The following is a 21,259-nucleotide window of genomic DNA, read 5'->3' as shown; positions in this document are numbered from 1 at the left end:
AGAAATTGTACGGTTAATAAAACGGTTGAGAAGAGTTTTGTCATTACTGAAATGAGTGAGCATAAAAACAGTGTTGAATATCCCTCGAAAATACAGAAAGCTGTTATATTGTTTAATAAACTGTTGCATTTAGTGCTTCTTGCAAAACTTACGAGTCGAAGAGAGTACGAGAGAAAGAGAGGGATGGCGAAGGAGGTAAAGAGATGAAGAGAGTCGTTTATTTTACGACTGACGTATATTTTACGACTACGAAACTCTTTTTCGAACGAATAAAATATAAAAGCTATTTATTTTACGATTACTATTTATTTATGCAAAACCCAACCGTATAGAATTTTACGAACCAAATTATTATGGCATTTACCGTTAATTTTCGTTCAACGTCAATTTCACGCGAATTCTCGGTTCCGAAGTGCGCCGAAAAGCCAAAAATCATATCAACGCGAAGCTCATCACTCCTGCAATAATCTCAAAAACGCATTTCTCGTTGGATCAAAAAACAATGAAACTACGCATTTTATTCGTTTTATAATTTACTCCCGCGTACCCGCCATTGAAAAAATTCCTGCCGCGTAGCATTAAAATATATTCGATTCGGTGAAACGATCCCGCATTGTCCAAAAACTCCTCCGCCCGAGCCTTTTATTTTTAATTAAAAAACAAAACGAAAAACGGAAAAAACACCATTGACGCAAATGAGATTGTACGAACGCAATATTGCAGTATCATCAAATGCTATCGCTGCAATATCGCAACGCGGGTGAAGCGGATTTTACACAAAAATGAATATAGGACTGCGGACGTGCGGATATAGCTTCCCGATGATAGCAATATTACAGAATTTAAGTACAGGATGTTCCACATTCCATCGATCCGATTCGCCCAATCGAAACACATCTCCAATATTCATATTTTTAGAGTCATCTAATCGGAAAACCCTCAAAATTATTGAACATTCGTAAATCACGGCTCAGAATTTGTCCCATCGTCAATTCCGAGTGCAGCAGGAACCCGGTAAAAAAAAACACGCGAGAATTGATGATTTCGAGTATCGCGACTCGCTGACGCATTTTTAATAAAAATATAACGAGTCGGAGGTCTCGCGAAGATCTTCAACGTTCGAATGCCCCTCGGACAACATTTAGGTCACCTTATACGTGCATTACAAATAGAAGGATATGTGAACGGGATTTCTGAACGAGTTGAACCAAGAGTAGGATAAAAAGGGAGGAGAATAAAATCGAAAAGCTACGCGAAAGGCTTATTCATTTGGCGAAATTGGCAATTACGATGGGAGTTAACGGGTTAGAGCGGGTGAGTATCCTCGTGGAAATCTTTTCCGGAGCAGCTTTTGGGGCCGCGCTTCGATTCGCGGTCACGTACATCGTCAATGGAGACTGCCCGTATCAACCGCTTTTGTGGGTTCACATTGAAAACAGGAGGAAAAAAATCGGCGTGTATCGATGAAATTAAAAAAAAAAAAAAAAAAAAAAAAACCTCGTGGCGCGGAATTACTTTTTTCTCCATCCCGCTCCGTAACCTGCAGTCGCGATTCACTATTTCGAGGTATTGTGTGTTGTTGTTTTTTTTTTTTTTTTTTTTCGTTATTTTATCGTAACGTTGCTTATTACGTCCGAAATTTGCAATTCGTTCCTTCAATTTCATCGCGCTCGCATTTCGTTCTCATCGCGTGTTTAGTTAGTTTTTTTTATTCCGAATAAGCATGAAATTGAGCACCCGAGAGTAATCCTGTTCCGGTTATGAGGAATGTTGTTATCATCGCGGGGGCGATAGTACGCGGCGCCAATGTTCGAGGTGTAAATAAATCGAAAGTGTAATTGCATCTCTGCAGTCGTAACATAATCGGAATGGAAAGGCACAAACGCGAATCTCTGCTGAAGCGAATCTGCCTGCTAACATCGCAGATATCGTGTTCTCGTCGACTCTGTTAAAAGATTTTGAGAGTCATTCGTCCATCGATCCTCGCGAGCTACGAGTATAACGAAACACGGAGAAACGAATTATTGTTAAACTCGCAGGCTTATAATACGAATTCATGACTCACTGACGTTCATTCGAGATCTGAATTTGGGCAGTGCTTCGGCACGTGGTACCGTGAATAGGATACGAGTCGAGGGAATATTCAATCGCGTTGCAGAGATTGGCCGAGAGCACGCGGTGTTAGAATGAGAGAGGGTAGCCCCGACGAGATCGAAACAACGAAATTCTGCAGTTGAGAACAATGAGGCACGATGCGGCTCAACTTGTCCCATTAAATCCCGGTGAATTCAGTGCGCACCGAGATCCTCGAGTCCCTGTATTAAATGGATGGGCGTCTGACGAGCAGCCTGTATCGTCGATCATGAGGGAAGAAAGTGCGAAGCATGGCATCGTCGCACGGGATGAGAGAGAAAACGAGGAAAAGCGAGGGGGATTTATATAAGGGCACAGATTCATGTTGGTTGAGCCCTTACGCGGGTTGCCTCGAGAGTCAGGTATAGATTATGAAGGCGCCTGGTGTGCTTTCAGATTATTGATACCCGGAAGGATGAGATCGCAGCGGAGTTAAATCGGCCGGGTTTTCGGAGCAGTATCTGCTTGTTGCAGAGAGCTCGGTGTAGCGGTTTGCTTGAGATACCGCACGGAGTCATGTGTGAGTCACTCTCTCTCTCTCTCGCTCTCTCTCTCTATGTAAAACACATGGTCGCACGCATGAAGATGGAAATCCGTCAGTCGAACAGAGTGAGAGAGAGAGAGGGAGAGATAGGGCGGGGGCGGGGTGGGGGCACGCATCACGAAACGAGGGAAGGAGGAAGTGAGAGCGATGGAGGAGGAGGGGAGAGAAGCTCATGGGACTTCATAGCGGGAATACCCAAAGTTCCGGCAGGAGCACACGTTGATGCGCTTCACACGGTATACCGGCGTCGAGAGATGAGAGAGGACTTTGAATGTGGCGATGTCGGAAGGCAAACGCGACAGGGTACGGGGAGCCAGGGATAATACAAGTTGCGAAAGAGGTAGTTGCGTGTGTATATAGAGGGGGGGGGGGGGGGCACATGCTCGCGGCATGGAACGGGCTGTGACGGGGAGCGCGTACCTATTCTTGATAACGGAGGAAAGTACAAAGGGCTCAGAGGGAGAGTATACGAATGGGCGAGAGCGAGGGGGACGAGGGAGGAGGACGGAGAGAAAAAAAAGGGAAAATAATAAAAGGAGAGCCGGAGACAGAATTATAAAGAGTGAAAGAGCGAGAATGGTTAAAAGAGCAAGAGGGAAAAAAAGGAGCGATATATAGAGGGGAGCGAGAGGATTATGAAGAGAAAGATGGAGCGATGGGAAACGACGAAGAGGAGGGAGCAAGCGGAACGCGGTATACAGCCGAGGTAGACGCGTTGGCTGGTTTGCCAGCGTGTGGAATGAGAGACAAGAGAAAAGGCAAAGAGTAAAGGGGGTGAAGGGATCCAGGGAACACGGTGGTGCAGATACCACGAAGCAAACCGAGACAGAGAGAGAGAGAGAGAGAGAGAGAGAGAGAGAGAGAGAGAGAGAGAGAGTGAAAGTATATACGTCAGGTCTGCTCCTGGTTAAGGATATATATTTATGTATATATGACCAGAAACAGCACGCGCCCGGCTTTTCAATGGTGAAAACTAATAACACAACTCCGAGATGCGACGTCGGTCCCATCGGGGAATACCATCGGAGTTTTCTGTATGAAGCTCCTCGGCGCAGCGGCACCAGCATTCTCCGCTCTGCTCTCTTCCTCTTTCGGGCGGTACAGCCCGTATACATGCACGGGGAGAGAGTCAACTTCATAATTCATATCCATAGAGAAGAGAGAATTTTAGCGGCTCACTGGGCCAACGTTTCGCCCAAGAGCTATCGAATTTCTGCGTAAATAATATTCTTCGTTGAGGAAAATACATATACACTGGTGTAAACGACGCCCGGAGCTCGTAAATCCCATCAAAGCTATGCACGTTTTGTTCCCTCCCGCGCCCCCCCCCCCCCCCCCGCCCTTTCACCATGTACGCAGAGGAGCAGTACAAAAACCAAAGGCTCCGCTGCTCAAGTCTCGTGAGAGAAAACAAATAATAACAACAATAAAAATCAAGCGAATAAATATAAAATATCGAAAGCTCGCTTCGAAGAATCCCATTCATCTGCGTTTATAATTTAAGGGAGATCATGCCCGCAGGATCGTATTTTACGGGTGGCTAAATTGGATTGATTTTTACTTCCTAATTGAAGATATTATCACTCTAAATTAATGTCAAAGTTGTTCATTCAAAAATGTAAATAAATTTTTTCAACTTAGCTTTTGGCGAATTAAATTACAAACCATTAATCGTCCCTGGCTAAAATACCATAGTTTTTTATGTAAAAAATCGCTTTAGAAAGTGCAGCGGGAAAACGCAAAGGGAAATTGATCAAGAATAATGTGTTAATTAAAAAGCTATGACAGGAATGGACCAAGCCGAGAAGAAACAGAATGCCGAAATAAACAAATGTGAGATTATACGAGTGCTCGTTAACAATTTCGTTCAATCTTTAACTTAAGAAAGTTGAGGCATTATAATGAATATGATGCCATCGCTTTTAAACCGATTGCATCTTATAAAGTGTAAATTAAATCAATAACAATTTGGGCCAAATAAGATGTAACCTTATGGAAGTCAAGACACTTTCAGTGATATCTCCGTTAAAAATGATGCTAAAATTATGAAATTTTTTGGGCAACATGAACAAGGCTTGCCGAATAATGTCAATTTTTATCAGATTTATTGGGAGATTTACTGAGATTATATTAATAATAATCTGTTTTCCGTGCAGCTTTTTGAGGCTAGGATCGTCACCGTCCGGGTTTTATGACGCTGAAGTTTGCAACGTTGGAGTACAACGAAATGATGTAAAAAAAGCCTCCAATTATTCCAGTAATTCTCCACTTTCGTTCCCTGCCGAATTTGCAATTCGTAGTTTTTCAATCTGCATCGATACTTCGTAAAATAAAAAATTGGTGGATCACGAATGTTCGTTTCTTCATTTCGTTGGACCCCAACGTTTCAAACTTTAGCATCGTCGGGTTTTCGACTGAGCTTTCACCAGCTTTTCGTCTTTTCTTCCCAACTCTTCTTTATAGTGTATGCAACATTGCCAAACTGTAAACTGGCATAACTTTTGGGTTAAAAAAAATGACTGTACGGCCTCAACTTCCTTAATATATCTTTATTACTAACAAGACAATCGTCTCGAATTTTTTCCCAAGCCTTCATTATCATTGTGTACGTTTTTGATAAACTTCGTAAGAAGCCTACATTCGTTGCATGGAAAAATAGACGATTTTTTACGCATAGTCCCTTTAAGGAGTTTCGGTACAAAAGTCAAAATATTAAGAAATTGATCAAATTTGGTGATAATGTTCTTCAACATCAAGTGCGAAAACACAAATTTTTTCAAAATTTTCTTCTACTTAGTTATCGAGTAATTACGCATTAAAGCAGATTTCTTATGCCCGGAATGTATACCTATATATATGGAAACGCTATGCTTATACACGTAAACTTTAGTGATCAATTACTCGATAACTGTGTAGAAGAAAAATCTTAAAAAATTTGTATTGTCAAATTTGGTACTAAAGAATATGTTCACCAAATTTTATAAAATTCTAAACTTTTTGAAATTTTTTATGTTTTTAGCATGGTTTAGCATGGCAACATTGTATCGCCTGTACCGAAACTCCTTAAACCCATGTATTTTTCTTCATATTTAAAAACATTCATCCCAATAACCAATAAGCCGAACCGTTAAAAATTTAAATCTGTGCTTTCGTTTCGTGCGTGAACTAGCTTAACAGTGAGAAATATGCAATCGACGCCACATCTTTTCAGCTATATATTTGAATTTCGTTGCCTCACTTTTTTAACGACCATTCTCACATGTTCGTCGCGGTAACAGCGACTTGGAAGAATAGTACAAATAATCGTAATCGCCAGGCCTTTGTTGTTGTTGTTCAAATTCCGTCAAGATTTCCATGGCGCAGAGGCGCATGGTGATTTTCCAGAGTTGCACAATGGAAGCACGTAAACGACTAATCAATCGTTCCATCAACACCGGGCGAGACGCCCGCTACAAAGCGTTGTTCCGCAGAATAACGTAAACGCCCCGCCCGCTTGATGAAGGAACTCCTGTACAGCGAATTAGCACATACGGAGGTTTCCAAATATCCTAGTGAAGCAACGGAGAATCCGTGGAATTAGGAAACTCTAACGAGAAAGATCCTCGCCCGTTTCCTTCGATAAGACGTCGACGCAACATCCAGAGCACGCGAGTTGAAATTTCCATATTCGCGGAACAAGAGGAAAATCGAATGGTTCAAGTCTTTTTTCAGACTCTCGCCAGCCAAACGAATCGCTGGGAGATTAATTTGTAGGGAATTCAGGGACACCCGGTGGGATCGGGGAAAGTTCGTGCATACGTTTTCGAGGTGTGCGCGCATACGAATGAGGCTGCGATAAGGAGTGCGTGTAAGCAAAAGGTATACGCGCGGTTGGGAGCTGCGAAGCACGGTCAGTATTCGTTGGATCTTGGATCGCTGCCATCAATTAGAGAGCAGGCGATGCATTCCCGGGAGCAAGAACTTCCCTTTATCGTTGCAACTGGGCCGACGCGCATGCGCAAGCAATTCGATGTAAGATAATTCGATAATGAAACTGAAGGAAGCTGCTTATTCGCTCGATTTTCTTGGGATTCTCGGATCCAGGATTTAGGCGAAAATGGATATCGGAGTTGAGTGAAACGCAGTGGCGGGCGAGAGCTCCTCGGGATTTTCCTTGTTCGAAAACTTGCGCCGGTGCATCGAGACTCGTCGAAAGACCGACAACCCTCTTCCAGCTTGTCTCTCCTTCTCGTCATTCTCTCTTCCATTTATCGGTGAAACCTTCCTCGGATATCCGTCGAATAATCTATTAGAATTTGTTCCCGAACACTCAGGCTGGGTGCGGTGAAGGAGAGGCTACAATCGTGGGAAAACTCGGAAAGTATTCCCGATCGCGCGTACATCCTCGCGATGAAATGCATGGATATTCGAGAGGAGAGCAGGTGGATACCATTGTAAGAGAATGTGGGCGTGCGTTTGAAACGAATGGACGTTTTACGAATGGAAACGAATCAATCAGCTCCGAAGTTATGCTGTTCTAAAACGCTGAACGCTTTCAGCCTCTTTCGCTGCATGCCTTCGAGGCGCAAGAGGGAGACAACTGTGAAAAACATGGCAACATATTTGCATGTGACTCGACAAACAAGAGATGCTCGAAGAGGACTGGGGAATGGTTGAAACGAAGAAAAAAATAATGATAAAAAAAGCATAATCAAGGAAAAAGGTATTTGGACGAGCAATGGAGAAGGAAGAAAAAGCATCGAAAAGTTGCTGGAGGACGAAGAAAAGGAGTGGAAAAAGTGTAATTAAAATCTGAATGACGGTGAAAAAGTGGGAGCGGCATAACGGGATATTTGGAAAGGAGAAAAGAGAGAGAGGGAGAAGAGTGAAAAATGGAGAGTGATGGAAACGTGTGCTCGGGTCGTGGTGAGTATAAAGAAAAAGTGTTGGACAAATGGAGAGATGAAGGGAAACTCGAAGAGAATGGGAGAGAGCGAGGGGGGAAGAAAAGAGAATAAAATAATAGCGAGTTAATGCGAAAGAGAATGCAACTAAAATGGAGATTATAAAAAAGGGAGAGGAAGAAGAGAGTATAATGGGGATAAGAGCAGGAGAATATTGAAACCGGGCGGAAGAGAGAAGGAGAGGGGAATGAGAGAAAAAATGAGGAAATCGGGAAAGAAAGATCCCGCCGGAACGATACGGTGAGAGCGGGGAACGTGCGGCGAAGCGAAGTAGAATGGAAAAAGCGAGGAGAGGAATATTCCTCTCTCGTTTCCTCTTCGCGCAGGGGAACGAAAATCAGATAGAGGGAAAACAATGAGAAAGCGAAAAGGAAGGAGGGAGAAGCGGAGCGCAGGGGGGAGGGAAGGGAAAAAAATGTAAAAAAAAATGATTGCGCGAATGAGAATAGCGTGGAGAGAGGAGATGATGGAGGAACGAAAAGGAGAGATAAAATATGAGAAAAAGAAGGAAGAACGAGCGGGGAGAGGTGAAAACGATGCGAGCGAGCCTGGACCGAGAATCGTAAGCTCTCGACGATATTGCCGGCATGTCGCGGACCTTATCGTAAAGCCTGATTTCCGACTGTGCACACACTCGCCTATACTTGCACAGATTCCCGCGCGCGCGCGTGTATGGGAATTTCCACGCCAATTTCAGCGGCGTCCAACAATGCTCCTTCGCCAAGATTTCATCTATCATTCTCGTTTATATTTCCTCTCGTGTCTCGGAGAATGGTCACTTACACATTTTTCTTTATGCTCTCATATATTTATTTCATTTTTATTACTTTTATTCAAAGTTATACTCGATTTCGAAATGATCAACAACTTTTATCTTCTTCTCAGGCGCGTTTCCTCTCGTATATATGCGGAGACGTTGGAAATATTCTCCCGGCTCGATATAAAGTTACTTTTTTTCATCCGCTCCCGGTCTTCGTCTAATTTTATCATTTTTATTCAATTCCAAATATCACTGAACCTCGGGCAGGAAAAAAAGTTATAAAATATTCTGACTTTCCTCCTTCATATGAGAACCGCCCGAAAATGGTCGCTCAATTGGTCAGCTTGGAGCGAACTCCGCGCTCAAATCGCGGTGGAAAGTCCCGTGTGCATGATCTAAGTACGGCTCGGATGTAATAAGTGTACGTAACCAGGTATAGGACGTACGACGCACGTGAAATTCGTTTGTTGAGGCGATATCAGGTACGAGGTGGTGCGGCTTTTGGCCTTCCTTTCAGGATAATATAGAGGAAGAAGGATATAAGATTCGGTTAAACTGTTGCAACGCTTGTTTCGCGCAGGGGCGAATAAATGAGCGGCGAGAAAGCGTATGTCTCGGTCGAGAATTCTCCTCATCCGAGTTATGAAATGCCCTTGCAATGAAAGCGTGTTTTTATTGTGTCACCTGTAAAAGCAATGGTCCATTTTGGCCTTATCGCGGCATCCCCTACAGGGTTAAATAAACTGGGAGATTGAGATCGTCGTTGAATTTGAGTCATTGTTGAATGATCAAGGAGTTTCGGTACAGAAGTCTAAATATTAAGAAATTGATCAAATTTGGTGATAATGTTATTCAACGTTGAGTGCGAAAACACAAATTTTTTCAAAATTTTCTTTTACTTAGTTATCGAGTAATTTCGCATTAAAGCAGATTTCTTATGCCCGGAATGTATACCATGGAAACACTATGCTTATACACGTGAACTTTAGTGATCAATTACTCGATAACTGTGTAGAAGAAAAATTTTAAAAAATCTGTATTGTCAAATTTGTCCCTAAAGAATGTGTTCACTAAATTTTATAAAATTCTGAACTTTTTGAAATTTTTTGTTTTTAGCATGGTTTAGCATGGCAACATTGTATCGCCTGTACCGAAACTCCTTAAGGAGGGGGCCAGGGACGATACAATGTTGCCATGCTAAACCATGCTAAAAACAAAAAATTTCAAAAAGTTCAGAATTTTATAAAATTTGGTGAACACATTCTTTAGGGACAAATTTGACAATACAGATTTTTTTTAATTTTTCTTCTACACAGTTATCGAGTAATTGATCACTAAAGTTCACGTGTATAAGCATAGCGTTTCCATATATTCCGGGCATAAGAAATCTGCTTTAATGCGTAATTACTCGATAACTAAGCGGAAGAAAATTTTGAAAAAAATTGTGTCTTCGCACTTGATGTTGAAGAACATTATCACCAAATTTGATCAATTTTTTATCAATTTGACGAACGTAGCCACCCTCCTTAAGGATATATTGCACAGGCGATACAATGTTGCCATGCTAAACCATGCTAAAAACATTAAAAAATTCAAAATGATCAGAATTTTATAAAATTTGGTGAACATATTCTTTAGTGCCAAATTTGACAATACAAATTTTTTAAGATTTTTCTTCTGTACAGTTATCGAGTAATTGATCACTAAAGTTCACGTGTATAAGCATAGCGTTTCCATATAAGGTATACATTCTAGGCATAAGAAATCTGCTGTAATGCGTAATTACTCGATAACTAAGCAGAAGAAAATTTTGAAAAAATTTGTGTTTTCGCACTTGATGTTGAAGAACATTATCACCAAATTTGATCAATTTCTAATTATTTCGACTTTTGTATCATTCACCCTTAAATGAACCCGAACGCGGAGTGCCCTCGGGCTCGAGCTTGAACGAACGGGGCTCGAAACCGTTCTCATTCGTATCGAATATTCCATTTTTTATCATTATTTTCTTAGAATTAAAAAAATGATGAACGAATGAGATTTTTGAGTGAGATTGTAGAATCCGGCTTCTCGTTCGAGGCACCTCCGCGGTCAAGAGAGCCCCAGTAAATTGTCACACTTCACGGGTTCGAATGCTCAACTTAGGAATTTCATTGGAGAAAAATAAATGACGCTGAAGTTTTCAACGTTGGAGTCCAGCGAAATGATCTGAAAAAACTCTCCAACAATTCCAGTAATTCTCCAATTCTGTTACCCGCGGCCAATCGACAATTCAAAAAATTGGTGAATTACAAATGTTATTTTCGTTAATTTCGTTGTAATACAAAGTTGAAAACTTCAACGTCGTAAGGATAAAATATCAACTGTCCCCGCGAAGATACATCGTTCTTCCCGAATGAAATAATAACCGATCGATGCGTGTCAATGACGCTGAAGTTTCCAACGTTGGAGTCCAACGAAATGATCGAAAAAAACTCTCCAATAATTCCAGTAATTCTCCTATTTTGTTCCCTGCCAAATTTGCGATTCGTAGTTTTTCAAGCTGCACCAACGATTCGTGAAATAAATAATTGGTGAATTAATAACGTTTTTTTCGTTCATTTCGTTGGACTCCAACGTTGGAAACTTCAGCGTCGTTGCGTGATGACGCTGAAGTTTCCAACGTTGGAGTCCAACGAAATGATCGAAAAAAACTCTCCAATAATTCCAGTAATTCTCCTATTTTGTTCCCTGCCAAATTTGCGATTCGTAGTTTTTCAAGCTGCACCAACGATTCGTGAAATAAATAATTGGTGAATTAATAACGTTTTTTTCGTTCATTTCGTTGGACTCCAACGTTGGAAACTTCAGCGTCGTTGCGTGTCACGATATTTCGAAAACCGATCACCAAAGTAAATAGACTCAGTAACGCGATGTACCTGCAAAATAGTACGATAACCGACCAAATTGAGTGCAAACGATTTGCCTTTGGTCGACATCGCACCTAAATATGTTTCGTCCTCGATGAATATTTGCTTCGTAACATAAACGACAAGGTTAATTAGAGAAATCGAAGCAAATAGAAGGCAATATCGATATAATATACATGCAAATTCAAAGAGTCCGTTAGAATGTTATTACTGAGCTAACAGACCTCAAGTTCTATAAGTACCCTTTGGAGGATGCAGGACAATAATATTCCATCTTCTAGCAGAGCATGCTGCTCTCCGTGTTGCAAATCGACGTTGCATATGCGAACAGCTGTTCAATTCCGTACGTTTTCTCAGCGTGTTTGTTCTCGAGGGCAAGAGAGAGAGAGAGAGAGAGGAGAAAGTGCTGGGCATGCGAGGGATCGCAAGAGGCGCCGGGGATAGTTCGAGAGCTCGTGGTGGCTCCGACGTTCGCCAAATCGCGAATTTCTCGGAGCCCACGTATTACGAGGCGTACGTCCCCGCGCATAATATCCCAAGTGTACGAGCGTTTGTTTTCCGGGGGCGCGAGCGACCCCGATCTAATAATTCGTGTATGCGAATACACGCGTGCACACACTAAAGCATCGTAAACACGCGAGCGAGGTTATTCGAATGAATTATTTCTCTAGTTGATCACTTAACGGTATTAGCCGTTGCTGAACGCGGGAACGCATTATGATATTTCTCCGGGGTAGCAAGCGCTCTCGGGTCGTAATAATATATTTCATATTTTGGAGAAATTCACGAGTCGCCGGTGCTCCCAATCGCTTCTATTATTTTATCTTACGTTCGTTATCTTCGATGGAATTTTCCGGAGCGAAAAATGTGGAAAAATTTAGCGAGCTCGCACAATAATCTTGACGGGGAAAAAAGGAAGCTGAGCTATTTCATCGGCGACGAACGAAAAATTCTAATCTATGAGACAATGTTTGAGGGGAAGCTCACACTGTTTAAGGAGGGTGGATCACGAAATCAAAATAATCAGAATTTGATCAAATTTGGTGATAATATTCTTTGGCATCAAGTATACAAATACAATTTTTTTCAAATTTTTTTACCACATGGTTATCGCATAATTGAGCGTTAAATCGAACTTCTTATGCACGAGATGTATAACTGTATATATGTAAACTCTATGCTTATACACGTGAATTTTAGTGTTCAATTACTCGAGAGCTATGTGGTAGAAAAATCTAAAAGAATTTATATTGTCTTATATATTTTTAAAGAATACATTTGCCAAATTTCATAAAATTCTTATCATTTTGAAATTCTTGATATTTTTAACATGGCTTAGCATGGCAACATTGTATCGTCGCGATCCACCCTCCTTAAGGAGCTCACCCCGTGTGTATTTTTCAAGCCTGATAGCGACGCGCGCGCGCCCTCTTGTGTCTGAATGTGCAATTTGTCCGGTGCTATTTCGACTGTGAAAAGATTGAAAATAATTAAAATTTCGGAAAAAAATAATGTTAGGAATAACCGCGAAAAGGGTTCTCGTCCGCGATCAACAACGATCGCATTCGAGACGAAAATAACGCAGAAGGACAAAACTTTTTGAACCGAACGACGCTTTAAACGTCGTCGAAACAGAAAATTTAGAGACATGATAAAAAATAATAATTTTATTAATTTTATTCGTTAATTTCGTTGAACTGCAACGTTACAAACTTCAGCGTCGTCTCAACAAAATGCATTTCTACATTTTTTTGTGATTTTCGACACCCCCCGTCGTCATAAAATAATATATTTCGTTGGAGGACTGAAGGATGTTTTTGCGCTCGTATAATCGCGATAATATTTCCATCCAGTTGGTTTTTCAGTACATACAAATTTGATAGGACGTTATAAAATTCATTGAGATGTAAAAAACGTCGATGCCATTCGCATCACTATCATTCCTGTTATGTTTTATTGTCCTTCGTATATTGTATTTGTTTATGGGTCCATGTGGATGGAACATGGTGAAGTGGATCGTTAAATTCGAGGAACGTTTGCGAGAACGGTCGGGAAGAGGAGACGTCGCTGGCCCAACAATTTGTCGAACGTGCAGGGACCATCGATCGGACCAGCGAATTATATTCGCGAGTATCTCTCGCGTTAAACTTTTACGTTTCGCTGCTTGTGCCTGCACTGCTCAAAACGCTCGCTCCATTCGCACCGAAATAAATGTGTCCAATGCAGAATTCATGACAAGCTTTTTTCACACGGCACACGCACGCCAATATCGAATGAACGTAACGAGATTCCATGCCCAGCGAAGGTACGAAACCGAATCGAATTACGCGGTCGAAATATTCAATTTTTAAATACAATTTTAATAAAAGTCACCGAAATAACGGGTGAAACCTCGAAAGTGCATTATTTTCATCGGATCTCTCGATTCAGCACGGAATGTGTCATTCGATGTGCGAAGTTCACGAGCCGTTGAACATACAGTTTCAACTTCTGCCTCAGTGTCGCATCGTTCGCGAAAACAAACTCGAAAAATCCTCGAAAGTGAGATTTTTATAAAATATTCACTGAAAATCACGCCCGAAAGTCGACAGCCATTTGCTCATTTTCTTCGAGCTCGAATTTCATTGGACAACCAAACTCGTTTCGACACAAGGAAGCTCGAACAAAAGTAGAAAAAAAACGTCAAGTATTTTTGTCGAAGTTGTTGATTCGAGACAGAAATGCCCGTGTAAAGCGACGCACGAGCTTCTATTCGTGTTATTTTGCGTATCGGTTCCTCTCGCGGTGCGTTCCACACGTCCGTTATTTTTTATTGCTCTCGACGCGAACAGCAGCGACGCGGTGTACCCGAGAAGCCTATGTATATACGAAGTCCGGAAAACGCGGCACACGTAATATTTACGATCGCACAGGCTCTATTTCACCGGCTCGCGAAAACGATACTCGAAAATATTTGCTTTGAATTTACTTTTTTCCGAGAGAAAGGGCGGGGGACGGCGCTATTTTTGTTCCTTTTGGATTAATTCCCACACATCGAGACAGCTCGCCGATATCTTCCGGAAAACATGGAACAAGGATTATTGAGAGAGAGGAGGCACGACAATACGGTGACGGATGGCCGAGAGCCTATGGCTGTGTTTATGAAAAAGACTCGAGCGCCGCGCGCCGCCTACCGAGAGAATCTTCAACTGTGTTTACTCACCGTGTTTACGTACACGCTATAATACAAATATAAATGCAAATTTCACCTCCCGTATTCATCGAGGAAAAATAACACCAACTTTTTCAACGCTTAATTCAAACAAAATATTGGCTTATACGTCGCCTCGTGTTGCACTATTTCGTTGGATGCTTGACACGAGAGAAAAAAAAATTTTTCCTTCGAGCCGGATTTGAACCAGCGACCTATGGATGTCCATCAAAGTTTACGAGCCAACTACAGTCCACCGCTCTACCAACTGAGCTATCGAAGGTGTTGTGAGCTCGTTTCACTGAAGAGTGTTTACAGGCTATTACCGAAACCTTGACAGTACCGTTGTTTATTTTTATTACAACCTCTGAACTTGTGTTGTGCTTTTAACATCGATGGAATCGCGATAACCTACTCAAATTATTTCATCTAACTGTTCTGTGAAGAAAGCAAGGTACGAACGGAACACTAATTATTTATTGAAATAATGATTGGGATAAAATTTGATCGATATTTTTTCTTTCTACCGAGTTTCTGGTTTGTGCAATCGCGACTCACTCATCGGATGTAGACTTTCAGAGGCTAAGATTAATTTGATGTTGATGATAAATAAACGAGAAAAATCAAATGAAAGCCAGAGATTATTCGAGCGCAAAGATTCGGTTATGCGTGTGAGAGGAAATTCGTGGAGGTGGCGGAGATGTTAATACGAACATGCGCGCGCATCGACACCCCCGCAAAAAAATTAATGGAGCTTGCAGTTTGACATCAGTACTTACCATGAATGATGATAAAATCCGTAGAGTTCCGGCACCCCTACGATTTCGTGAGACAGATACGAATTTTCGAATTATTCCAAACTGCGGAATAACACTTTGGTATACGATTACGATGAGCTTCCCGCTGAGAGTTTTTATTAAATGAGAATTTAGCTATTGAAAAACCCCGCTCACTATTCTCATACTTTGAATCAGGGGACACTACTTATCTCACGATTTCACACAAAACACTTTGTAAACAAAATTGAAGAGCCGAGAAATCCGAGCACAAACACACAAACACTAGCAAGCCCACCTACATCATAATAGATGATTCGAGAATCGCCGACAAACAGCTGTTCACATCCAATGTACTGCAATGCCACCTCTCGCTAAAAACGAGAGACTACGTGAATTTATGCTTCGCCAGGCGACGGCAGAGAGCGCTCACTCCGATTTCTACAAAATTCCACTTTCACGTTTTCTTTATGAAGAAAAATATTAATTATTCGAAAATAAAATTGCAAGTTTTCTTCACTCCGTTTGTGTTAACTTTTTTATGCGAATTTTTACAAACGTAAAATGTTGCAATGAAAATATTAACATTTTTTACTCTCTGAATGTAAACTTGGAGAAAATTGTTTGTCAACTTAAATTTGTTCTCGTTTTGGTGAACAAAATAGTCTAAAACATCGCACTTTTCACTTTTATCAACTGACAAAGAAATACATTTTCCACTAATCTATTTTATTGTTAATGTTTTATCATCCATTCGGAAAGGGAATTGAGACCGAATAAAAGGAGTTTTTATTTAGATTTTTTCCTTTGTTACGGCTCTCATGAAATCGCGGTTAAATTATGTGAACCGTCGTTTTACTTCGAATCTTTGAGCCTTTGAGGCTGTATAGAACGATAATGCGAAACATTGAGTTGACCGACCGATGCTCCAGAAGCGCTCTCTTCCTCGTTACGATTCCGACTAAATCAACAAACAGGAACAGACAAGCCCCCTGCCCCCTCCCGGCAAGCATTAGTTTTTCACGCTCCCCACCATCACCGCTCTACGGCTACCGCGTCATGTTTAGAAGCGCTTAGTGAAAACATAAACAAAGCAGAGCCGAGGCCGCCGAGGCCGAGGCTCTACGAATAATGAAAGATACCAAACAAGCTAGAGAAAAATTAGCAGTATTTAACACTCAAATATTTTATAATATAAAAAAATCGTTCAACTTGACATGATTAATACTCAAAAGAAGTACTTGTTCAATGAATGATCAATATAGTTCATTTATAGAATAATAGTTTATAATTTCCTCAATCCGCCATAGACACATCAAAATGTTTTTAGATTTACATTGAATTGTTTTTTATAAATAAACATTCGAAATGTTTATTTATTAATTGAAAAAATAACGAGCGACGACTCGCTTATTTAAAATAATTAAGTATAGATTTTTTTCGTTGAATTCCATTTTTTTATAGATCATTTGGGTATCGATAAATGGATAGAATGTTTCTTTCATATTCAATAAAGAAAAATATTAGGAATAAAATTTTTACGAATATATTGCGAATACACCGGCTTGTAACTTGTAATGTTGCCAACCGTGGTCCGGTCGGTCGTCCCCGTCGTCCGTCGTTTGTCGTCGTGATTGATTCACCGATTCGCCGACGGGTTGAACACGTTGAACTAACATCACAAAAATATCACGAGTGTCAAATTTTCCAAAAATATTGCGTTGCCTTTAACACAATTACGAAATAAATTAATTGAACGTGAATACATAATGTTTAAGCGTAGACTGAAAACTTTAAATTATTTAGACTGGGATAAAGTAAATGGAAACGGTGAATAATGTTATAACCTAAAAAAATCGTCTTGTAATTGCACTTCCAGTAACAGAATATGAATAATAATTTGAATTCTGACATTCAGAACCTCAACATTTTCGTAAACTCGTTGTATGGCTGGAGGACCAAAAGATTCGTCACTACACAATACAGGACCGTGAAGATCTCAGGAACATAGGAAATGAAAAATGGCAGAACGCATTTGCAAAGTACTTGGAAGATTTGGAATGTCCGATAAAAACGTGTTCTTTGGATCAACTCGAATGGCTTCTGGGGTTGGCCATTCGTTTGGAGTTCGAAGATGATTGTAATTATCAAATTTTAATTCAAGCACTTTCTTTAGATGAATGAGAGAACATAATATTTATTTTTTATGATTTTTAATTTCAATGACAAATGTCCTGTTTAGTGAAAAAGTATCAGAACATCAAAGGTAAACTGACTGAAACGAAGGCAGCGGCTGTCCCTACAATAAAATCAACGAACCCCCTTGATAACCTTGATTGTAAGTATCCAAAAAATTAAAATACATTGAGTCAAAAGAGAAAACCATTGAAAGAGAGAAGTGAGAGGATAGAAGAAATCAATGTTGAAAAGTATTAAATTGGTGTAATTTTTATTTCCAGTTGAGAGCAATGAATTTAAATCCGGTGTCAGAAACGTTGCTCAATTATTGAACGTCACGCAGCACGTTAACCATCTGATAACGTTGGATGCGTGCAGCAAACTAGTTTGCCAAAGACTTAATTCCGTAGCTCTGGCGAATCCAAGTTTTGTAGTGGTGAAAGGAAAGCCTTATCCAATAACGGAGATAGATCTGGGCTTCAATATGGGTGACCGTGTACTGAACAATGCGGCTCAAGCTTTGACCTTATTATACATTCAGGATCTTCGAAATCTCCAAACAAAAATAAACGAGGCGATAGTGAGTGTCCAAAGTATAACTGCGAATCCTAAGACTGACACAAAATTGGGAAAAGTTGGAATTTAAACGCCGAGCTCGGAGCTTGACACGAGGATTTTCTGCTTTTTTTTCTCTTCTGGCACATCACAGGCTACCAAGTGCACTTAGAATTCAAAAATATAAATAGGTAAATTTGTAAGATCCAAACTGCTAGATGAAAAATAGACGTGATTTGTACAATTGTTTCTAACGAAATTGGATCTTAGAATTTCTCGATTTGTAACCGAGATGTAGATATCTTTTGTAAAAACATTGATTGAAAAGTCTCGCATACAGATTGAATTTCAGTCGTTTTAGCATGCAAAAGGAAAGATGAACAAATTCAATGTGCAACATGCTATTAATAAATATTTATTAAATCAACAATATAATAATTTGAATATACTTCAATCTAAATTCTTCGCATATTTCATCCCGTTATTATTCTTAGCTATGATCTTGTTTTATTGTATGTCTTTCGCGCTAAGGAATGTTACGGGCAGTCAATTGGCAAAAATCTTTTGTACTTCCAGCGCGAGTGTTTTTTGCTTAGTGTTTTTGTAAAATTGAATGACAATGTATCAAGCAGGCACTAATATTCTTGTTTATAATCATTGAATATTTTTCCAACGGTATTTCTGAACGTGGGCGAGATATAACTAACATCATTCGAAAGTGAATGATTGTTTTCTCGTGCATTTTTCTATTTTTATTTTCATTGCCATTTATCACATTATTGCTGAAAATTTAGCGTCATTACCGATCGATCAAAGTCGATGCTTTTTTGTATAAACTTTTTCTAGGATTGTTGTTTTTCTAAGATTATTGAAATATTTGATTTTACATATCACTGTTCATAGAGGTAGAATTTTCGAAAAAGCTTATTAATCATTGTCGATTCGAAGAAAATCTAGTCGATGAAGGAATGTTATTTAATTGTTCGTGAAATTGAAAAAAAATACGTTCAAGCGAAAGTTGACGAACGCGTGTGTGGAAAGATTGTTTTCGTGCCCTGGCATATTTAAAAATATATTTTTTTTCAATACAATACGCCTGTAAACGCAGATTTTTCTTGTTCGTTTTTTCGAGTATCAAAAGATGATATGTGACTTAGCATCTACTCAAATCCACGCATAAAGGACGTCTTTTAATATTCCTGAAGAAGTCGCAGCGCTCGTTATTTGAGTGCTCACAAATCGTAGTGATTGTGTTATTGACGTGCGTGTAGTATCTCGACGATTGAAATATCGGTATGCTTTATCAAAGATATGGAGTGAAAAAAGAGATATTCTTTAAAGATTTTTTGAAGACGAGAAAGGGATATTAAAAATGGTGTCTCGGTGATATAAAAAACTGGTTAAAAGCCCAATGTGGCATGTTTCGAAGAATATCGCCAAAATTACGGGTAGCCATTAGTAATTTCCATTCTTTTGATTTTCAGTACCGTGCTGTAGATTTGAAAGGTTTAAAATGTTTTTTTATATGATAAAAGAGCCGTAATTAAGAAATCCCATACGAGTTGTGAGTTTGAAGCCTGCTTCAAAAAAGAAGCTGGAAACTCAATGGACGCAGTCATTATTTTGGTCTTCCTCAAAAATAGTTTCAATAATCGTTCATTCAGGATTCTTGTTGCATTTTTTGTGTTCGAGCAAGACGCAAGAGCCATTTTTATCAACTCGTTGCAGATTATGTGAAATTCTTATAGGAAGTCTTGTTCCGTCTTATCGAGCTAATCGTAACCATTCCAATTGGATTAAGATAGTTGGCAATTATCTCTACTGCTCCCAGAAGAGACAGTCTGCATTTGTCTTCTGCGGTTGTTTTCTTCATCCTGCATAGAAGCCTGAAGTGCTCTGGCGAGTGCTTCATCTTCGCTCATTCCTCCTTGAAGATTGCGGAAAGATCTTGCAGGGTTGGTGGTATTATTTTTGGAGGAATTTCCAGATTGTGGTTGTTTGTTGAGAGCTTCGAGTCTTTTGAGCCTCGTTGCTTCAGCTTTTCCTATACAACTGTGATCCGTAGGATGCCTGTGCCTGAGACAGAAATTTCTACCGCATTCCCCACAATCAACACGCACAATTTCCTTGATTTTACAGCCTTTAGCAGAACACCTATTGGTGAAGACTTTTCTGCGGTCTTTAGACGAATCTGCTTGACAATCATTGTCTATGTGCATTCCCACAGCCAAATCAGGTGGCTCACCTCTCTTAAAAGGTATCGGGACATTGCACATCGGACACACTGGCACTTGAACATCTTTTTTGTAAGCACTTGGACAGGAATGACCCTTATAAGATATGTGGTCCGTACAAAATATTGATTCGCACGCATCACACTTCAGTGGTAAAAAATCCAACCGATTGCACGTTTTCTCCGAACAATGCTCTCCCAGATGTGGCAGCTCCATTGTTTCTCAGCTATTGTTAGAATAAAAACAAATGAGTTTTTAGGGTTCAAACTTATTAAATTCATTATAACATTGGTTATGATTATTTTTAGCAAAATATAAGATGTTAGTTTCTTCAAAAAATTCAGCAATTTGAAACAGTAGAAGCTTAATGTAAAACATAATGGAAAATTTGATCGAAGCCTGTCTTTCGAGGAACTGTACACATGACAAGTCAATCATCAAAATTTAGAGTAGTGCACAACCACGTTCAAAGGATAATTCGTAAAGATGCTCGTTGAAATATTCAAATCGGATTACTTTTACTGTCGAAACTGATGAAATTCGAAATGGAGGTGCGCAACCGAATGGCATACTATTGGGCAATGAGTTTCGAAGGTAGATATCATCTAAAGATGGAGGTTAGTACTGACGATTTGACTTATGAAACTTTTAACAAGATTACAAACAATTGCACCTCTATAATTTCTGTAGCTCTTTTAAAAATATTCGAATGAAAATTCTATTAATACGTTAGGTATTTATTGTTAAAGAAATTCATTGGGGTGACACTTACATTCGATAACTTTGTCTCTAAAACGTCACGTACACGACCGAGTACTGAATGAAATTTCCTGCGCGTTCACCTATTATTATACGTGACGATGACGATGATTTATCAACTACAAAACATCCTAAATTCGTCGCGTCACGTCGAAAATTTTTTCTCGGAAGACACAAATGAACAGATACAACACAGCGAATTCAGTTGGAGAAACATGATGACGTTTGGCGCTACGTGTTGGATGCAGTGAAAAGCGCGCGAAATTTCGAATTTTCTA

The 21,259-nt window shown here is 40.0% G+C and overlaps 3 protein-coding genes and 1 non-coding gene across 5 annotated transcripts in view; 1 reads left to right on the top strand and 3 right to left on the bottom strand.

Annotated features, from left to right (window-relative positions):
* Window positions 1-16,191, bottom strand: part of Vhl (von Hippel-Lindau) — a 59,343-nt gene extending 43,152 nt beyond the window's left edge. The window contains exon 1 of the mRNA XM_043416981.1: window positions 15,259-16,191. The gene's annotated coding sequence lies outside the window, so the exon portion shown is untranslated. The remainder of the gene's footprint in view (window positions 1-15,258) is intronic.
* On the bottom strand, window positions 14,667-14,762 carry TRNAY-GUA (transfer RNA tyrosine (anticodon GUA)). Its single transcript has 2 exons — window positions 14,726-14,762; window positions 14,667-14,702 (listed from the first exon to the last, which is right to left on the bottom strand). It is a non-coding gene; the product is annotated as a tRNA-Tyr (tRNA).
* A 666-nt stretch (window positions 16,192-16,857) lies between the features above and the next one.
* On the top strand, window positions 16,858-18,418 carry LOC122409414 (RNA transcription, translation and transport factor protein). The gene is made up of 4 exons (XM_043416978.1): window positions 16,858-17,085; window positions 17,174-17,395; window positions 17,498-17,593; window positions 17,715-18,418. The coding sequence occupies exons 1-4, from the start codon at window positions 17,025-17,027 to the stop codon at window positions 18,077-18,079; spliced, it is 744 nt and encodes a 247-aa protein (XP_043272913.1). The 5' UTR covers window positions 16,858-17,024; the 3' UTR covers window positions 18,080-18,418.
* LOC122409415 (AN1-type zinc finger protein 2A-like) lies at window positions 18,388-21,176 on the bottom strand. Of its 2 annotated transcripts, none has more exons than XM_043416979.1 (2): window positions 20,995-21,176; window positions 18,388-20,448 (listed from the first exon to the last, which is right to left on the bottom strand). In XM_043416979.1, exon 2 carries the CDS (start codon window positions 20,436-20,438, stop codon window positions 19,785-19,787), a length of 654 nt encoding a protein of 217 aa, XP_043272914.1. In that variant the 5' UTR covers window positions 20,439-20,448; window positions 20,995-21,176; the 3' UTR covers window positions 18,388-19,784. The 2 variants fall into 2 exon arrangements, with proteins under 2 accessions (XP_043272914.1, XP_043272915.1); XM_043416980.1 differs by lacking the exon at window positions 20,995-21,176 and adding an exon at window positions 20,739-20,939.
* Between the last annotated feature and the right edge of the window lie 83 nt (window positions 21,177-21,259).

This window comes from Venturia canescens, chromosome 4 (genome assembly GCF_019457755.1).
Source record: "Venturia canescens isolate UGA chromosome 4, ASM1945775v1, whole genome shotgun sequence".
NCBI classification, from domain to species: Eukaryota; Metazoa; Arthropoda; class Insecta; order Hymenoptera; family Ichneumonidae; genus Venturia; species Venturia canescens.
Note: the sequence above shows the minus strand (reverse complement) of the source record. Positions and strands in the feature narration are given on the sequence as shown.